We start from the raw sequence: 6,488 nt of genomic DNA, 5'->3' as shown, positions 1-6,488 counted from the left end.
CCGAGTCGCGCTCTCTGAGGCCTCGGCCGGGCGCCCCCATCTCGCCGCCCACGGCCTGGGCCAAGGAGACCTGCCGAGCCCCGGCCATGGAGGCCATCTGGCTGTACCAGTTCCGGCTCATTGTCATCGGGGATTCCACGGTGGGCAAGTCCTGTCTGATCCGCCGCTTCACCGAGGGCCGATTTGCCCAGGTTTCGGACCCCACGGTGGGGGTGGATTTTTTCTCCCGTCTGGTGGAGATCGAGCCAGGAAAACGCATCAAGCTCCAGATCTGGGATACCGCGGGTCAAGAGAGGTTCAGGTGGGAGCGCAGCCCGGGCCCGCGAGCAGTGGGAGGGTCTTTGGGGCTTGCACCGTCCCTGGGGAAAGAGGACTTCCTGGTCCTGGTCGCCGCCCTTAGGGAAGGTACCGAGGGTCTGAGAGCTTCTGCTCAAGCCCACCTTCAGGTAGCTGGGAGTTCAGTGCAGGGAAAGATGCACCCTGGCAGGGAAAGCCAGTCAATAATACATACTGCTCGCACCACAACTGCACCAACCTGCCCCTTGGTGGCTAATAAACTAGCTGGAGTTGATCACTGTAATTCATCAATTTCAGTCCCTATACTACATTTCGAAAATGTTCCCAGGTCATCCTAATGTAACTGACAGATATAGATAGATGATGTAGAGATAGAGATAAAGATAGCTAGATATAGATATAAACATAGATACTATATAGAAATATATATATATATATATATATATGAAATAGACACTGATGACTGATGCCTTCTTGCAACCAGCAGACATTGAATGATCATCCACTATATGCCAGACACTGCACTGTTTCTGGGAAAACAGCCTGAGGAAACTCCTGCAAGGGGATGCCATGTAAACAAAACAGACATAGGCATTTCCCTCTTAGAATGTCTGTGCTAGCATACTGGGGGAAAAATAGACCAGCAATTACACAAAAGAGTGCCTTGTTCATATTTGTATGCCCACTGCCTACCAGAACGCTTAGCACATATTGAGTACTCAATGAACAGGCTTAATTTTCTCTTACAACCCTTTGGTGGCCCTTGTAGTATGTATCATTTGTAATTATATGTATGAACACAGATGAGGGAAGGCTAAGTGCAGAAGATGAGGCCTGATGAGTGTGATACCCAAGCAAAACAGGAAAAGCCCAGGGCAAGGAAGCAGCATGTATGAAGACAGAAGAGCAGTGTACACAGAAAACTTTGAGCTACAGTCATGCCGAGCAGCAGGAACTAGATCAAGAGGGCTCAATAGCTCACGTTTAGGATCGTTTCTTCATTTAGCTATCGAACACTAATCAAGCATAGAAGATGCTGCTTAGGTGGTTGGAGAGGGGTGGGGAGAAGAGAAAATTTCAAATATCCTTGTTCAGGTTCACTTTGAACTTGTGATTGCATTTCTCATAATTGAAGAAAGGTATCTTTTATGCTTATTGGAATTTCTTTCTGTATGAACAGCCTTTTCCTATCCACTGATTATTATTTATTAGGTGATAGTGATTTCTAACAGCTCTTTATATATTAAGAACATTAATCCTTTTCTGTCATGGATATTGTAAACTATTTTCCCAGTTTTTCATTTGTCTTTTAACTTTATTTAAGAAAATTTTTTGATGTATGGGAGGTTTTAATTTTTATGTAGCCTTGGTGTTGTATTTATAAAGAAAGGGCTTTGCTACTTTCTAAATAGTCACAAACCATTAATGTAATAATGTATTTTAGAGTTTTGACTACAGCTTGCCTATTGATTTCTTGAACCAAGCTGTTCATGAATCACAATCTTTGTTCATGTTGAATTTTCTGGTACACCTACCATTCTCCATGAATCTTCAAACATAAGGGAATTAGAAATGCTTTCAGTCTTTATGGCTGATTTGCCTGGTTCTGGAGGCAAACTCAATTTGTAAGGTTTGTCCTTACCATCATCTAGCTTGGAATTTAATTCCCTGGACATTGTTTATTCCGTTACCACTGGGCCATTTGTCCTAAGCCTTAAGCTATTGAGTCCCTCATTGTTTATCTTCATCCAAGGAGACAGAAAAACTAAAAATAAACATAGATAAAAAAGCACAGTAGTCTAAAGCAAGTGATTGTACAAGCAAGTAGTTCTACAATGTCTAATATGCTCTGAGAAAAGTACCATAACACATATTAAAAATGAAGCTCCTCAAATCAAGAAGCGAAAATGAATGAGGTTTCTTCTGTTTCAGAAGTACAGAAAATGTATAATAGGTTTTAGAAATATTCTAAAGCATTCTACAATGCTTTAAATAAATCATATTATTTTAAGGGGAAGCTTTGGCTATTTGGGCAGTTTTTCCAAGCTTGTGGCTCCCAAGTCAGCCTCTTCAAAATGTGTTCAGGAAGTGGGGCCAGCAGACACTTGGCTCAAAGCCTTTGCAGACCATCCCTCTTTTTCCTATTCCCACATGGACTGGAAAATAAAAAACAAAATTATGTTCCTCCTCACAGAAAAGATTGAGGACCCCTGTTAGATTAAAATAAAAATATAATAATAGACAAACGTGGTAATGATAAATGGGAAAAAAATGGAGTATATTGTAATATACCTATATACGAATAAGCATTTTCTGTTAACTATCGTAAATTCGTTCTTACTTTTTAGAAAATCCTTTTCCAACTACTATAATTTGTAATGAGTTCTCCAGGTCACAGAATACTTTAACATCCATTATTTCATTTGCCTCATGATAACCTGTTACTTAAGTATCCCACTGAACAGAAGAGGAAGTCTCATTCAGCTATTCAGATGTGGGCGTGGAGAGTTAACTGTGGCTCTTGCCTAAATCAAGGGGAAATGCCTGTATGTCCATGAGCATTCGTTTCTAGAAGATTCCATCTCAAAGTTTTGCTCAATTGAGAATTCATATATCATTATTATTATGGAATGACATTTGTATTCCTTTGTTAAAAAAGGAAAACAATTTTCACCAAAGGACTATGTTACTAACCAGAGACAACAGAATACACTGAGTTCATTGAAGTGCAGGAGTTTGGGCATGGCCTTCATTCTTTGCTTCTTTCTTGTGTTGTAGATCCATCACGCGTGCCTACTACAGGAACTCAGTAGGTGGTCTGCTCTTATTTGACATCACCAACCGCAGGTCCTTCCAGAATGTCCATGAGTGGTTAGAAGAGACCAAAGTACACGTTCAGCCCTACCAAATTGTATTTGTTCTCGTGGGTCACAAGTGTGACCTAGATACACAGAGGCAAGTGACTCGCCACGAGGCAGAGAAACTGGCTGCTGCATATGGCATGAAGTACATTGAAACGTCAGCCCGAGATGCCATTAATGTGGAGAAAGCCTTCACAGACCTGACAAGAGACATATATGAGCTGGTTAAAAGGGGGGATATTACCATCCAGGAGGGCTGGGAAGGGGTGAAGAGTGGATTTGTACCAAACGTAGTTCACTCTTCAGAAGAGGTTGTCAAATCAGAGAGAAGATGTTTGTGCTAGTCAGCCCTTTTATCTCCAAAACGTGCTCTCCCACCTGAACTTAAAAGTGATCAAAATGAATAGAATCATCGTGTGACTGAAGAGAACTTAACCTCCATATTGGATACCAAGTGAGCCTCCTCCCCAAGGGGCCCTTGGACAGGTGATGGGCGGGTGGGTGGGTGGGTGAGGGAACCTGGGTGCTGGAACTGGCACTTTTTTGTGGCCCACGCTGGGCAGTGGCCGCTCTGTGTGCCCTTTGTGGACTGCATGTCAAGGAGCTGAGGTCTGGGGAGCTAGGTCCCAGAAAAGTACACCCACAGTCAGGACAACTATTTCTTGGTATTTCAGCTCATTCATAGGTCACGATCATAAAGAAATATGTAAAGGGGAGAAAAGTATCACATTGGGAACAATTAGCCAACCTAAAAAAGAGTATGAGATCAGCTTAATCAGTGAGACTATGCTGCACTAAACATATGTGCTGGGTTTGGTTAAAAGGTACCAGTTAGCTTCTAAACAGCTCATCTGTAAAATGAGGGGTGTGGACCAGCCTTTTACTAAGACCCTTTCAAGGCCTGGTGTTCTAGTGAAAACGGTGTGAATGTGAAAAAGGGAGGCTATTTACACACTGTTATTGTCACACTTGAAAAAATGTACAGCCTTGTGAAAGAATAACCAGCTGTGTGTAAGAAATTGTCCCACACAATTTGTCGTGTAAGTAGAAGAGAGAAACTGTAACTCCAATGCCCTCTTTCCCCTCTGACCACGCCTGGGGTTTCACTGCATTGGCGACTGCAATCTGAAGGTAAACACCTGCTCAACAGGAGGTGCTGTAAGCCTTACAGACACATTACAGTTCATTGACTTACTTATTTGATCATCGTAACAAGCCGTTAGGGTTTCTTCCCCAGTTTACGAAAAAATTAACTGAGGGGCAGGAGAGTCACTTGACTCCTGGTTCTTGTTTCACTGCATCATCCTGCTGTCAGATGAATAAACTGTTATTAATTTGTTTACTTTGGAAGAGATATGACTGTAAATAAATATTCTCTACATGTTAGGATATGTTTCCTTATTGATTACAACTCAGTTATAATCCTGAGGGAACCCGGGCATGAGTCGAAGGTAAAGCCCATTCAGGTATTATTGACAAGAGGATTTTACACAAGTGAGTAACTGCACAGTGAAAACACGTTAGAACTGTTCGGGCTATAAATGTCCTTATCACTGAAACACAGTGGATATATTATTGAAAGGAACCAAATACAGCAATGGGGAGTGGGATGGGGATAAAATACTCACCTCACAATGACCTTGGCCACTTGTTTGCCTTATGCCTACCCTGGGTTCCTGTCTACCCTAGAAAGTCAGCTCTCAGTTCTCAGGTGAACAGACAGCTAACTGCATCAGAAACTTGGAATGGTTGGCTTGAGGTTCCATTATCTTCTTGAAGAGACGTGATGCTTTAAATGATTTTTTTGAATTGTAGCCAGTTCAGCTAGGCAAAAGCCATAATTTTCACAGTAAGAAAATCAGCTGGAATAAAGAAGTCAAATCATGAAAATTATGGAAACAAACCACCTTGGACCTACGTGCAGCATCAACCCCAAGTGACCAAATCATCATCTCTTCCTTCGTTTAGCATGACCTGGCTTGGGTGGAGTAATTAAGTTGCCAGCTTTGTGGTTGTAGAAGACAAACAAAAGATAGTAAATTGGGTTAACACAAAGTTTCATCAACTACTATACTTAATTATGTTTAGAAGATTCTGAAAGCAAGATTATCCAGTGGATAGATGAGAGTTGACTGGATTCTGTCAGTTCAAAAAAAAAGGTACAAACAAAACTCTCTACCGTTTTCTTGACTTAAATACATCATATGTATACTTTTCCCATTCCTTTCATTTTTTAGGCAGGTTTAAAAACTCTCAGCATAGATCCAGCAGAAGTGGCTGAGCTTAATTGCTTAAACAAGTTCTAGAACTTTAAAAATCATTTTAGTAGAATTCAGTGCTGTTGTCACTGCAATAACTGGGTTTTAGAAAATGTGTGAAAAAATCAGGTGTTAACACAATATTAAGGATAAAGCTTTAGAAGCTATTTTATTACATAGGTGAAGACAAGATAAACTAACTTGTAACAAAGACCACAACTGCATGTTGGATTAGATTGTCTCATATTCCAGAATAAAATGTACTGTATACTTTTCTTCACTTTGTTGTGCACTGTAATGAAATGTGAAAAAGATGTTTTCTTTAGCTGTATGTGAATGAAAATATGCTTGTATTTAGTAAAATGGTTGATTATGTAACTGTGAGATTCTAAGTGTGTGTTGTAGCTGTTTCCAGAGGAGTCTGTCACTACAGTATAGCAACCACTACAAAGAACATCAGTTAGCTGTGACATATGCTATACACAACAGTATCTTAAAGCCAGAAAGTTATATGATCATCATGTTGAAAGTCACAGAGACCTCACTAATGCCTGGAAATCCCATACCACTTTTGGAAACATCTGTTCTGTCAAGCCTAAATCTGAATCATTGCATTTTTTAGTCAAAGATCTTTTTGCTTAAATTTTAACCATTTTTTAAATTAAATTTATGTATTTATTTATTTATTATTATGATTAATTTTTGGCTGCGTTGGGTCTTTGTTGCTGCACGCAGGCTTTCTCTAGTTGCGGTGAGCAGGGGCTACTCTTCGTTGTGGTGCGTGGGCTTCTCACTGCGGTGGCTTCTCTTGTTTCAGAGCATGGGCTCTAGGCATGTGGGCTTCAGTAGTTGTGGCTCATAGGCTCAGTAGTTGTGGCATGTGGGCTCAGTAGTTGTGGCTAGTGGCTCTAGAGCACAGGCTCAGTAGTTGTGGTGCATGGGCTTAGTTGCTCTGCGGCATGTGGGATCTTCCTGGACCAGGGCTCGAACCTGTGTCCCCTGCACTGGCAGGCAGATTCTTAACCACTGTGCCACCAGGGAAGCCCTTAACCATTTTTATCAAATAGCTCCT

At 41.2% G+C, this 6,488-nt stretch overlaps 1 protein-coding gene across 1 annotated transcript; it reads left to right on the top strand.

The window, feature by feature from the left end:
• Positions 1-86: 86 nt before the first annotated feature.
• On the top strand, positions 87-3,502 carry RAB39B (RAB39B, member RAS oncogene family; the record flags this gene model as incomplete). Its single annotated transcript, XM_079727646.1, has 2 exons — positions 87-301; positions 3,076-3,502. 2 exons carry the CDS (start codon positions 87-89, stop codon positions 3,500-3,502), a joined length of 642 nt encoding a protein of 213 aa, XP_079583772.1.
• Positions 3,503-6,488: the final 2,986 nt, after the last annotated feature.

This window comes from Hyperoodon ampullatus (assembly GCF_949752795.1).
Source record: "Hyperoodon ampullatus genome assembly, chromosome: X".
Classification (NCBI taxonomy): domain Eukaryota; kingdom Metazoa; phylum Chordata; class Mammalia; order Artiodactyla; family Ziphiidae; genus Hyperoodon; species Hyperoodon ampullatus.
Note: the sequence above shows the minus strand (reverse complement) of the source record. Positions and strands in the feature narration are given on the sequence as shown.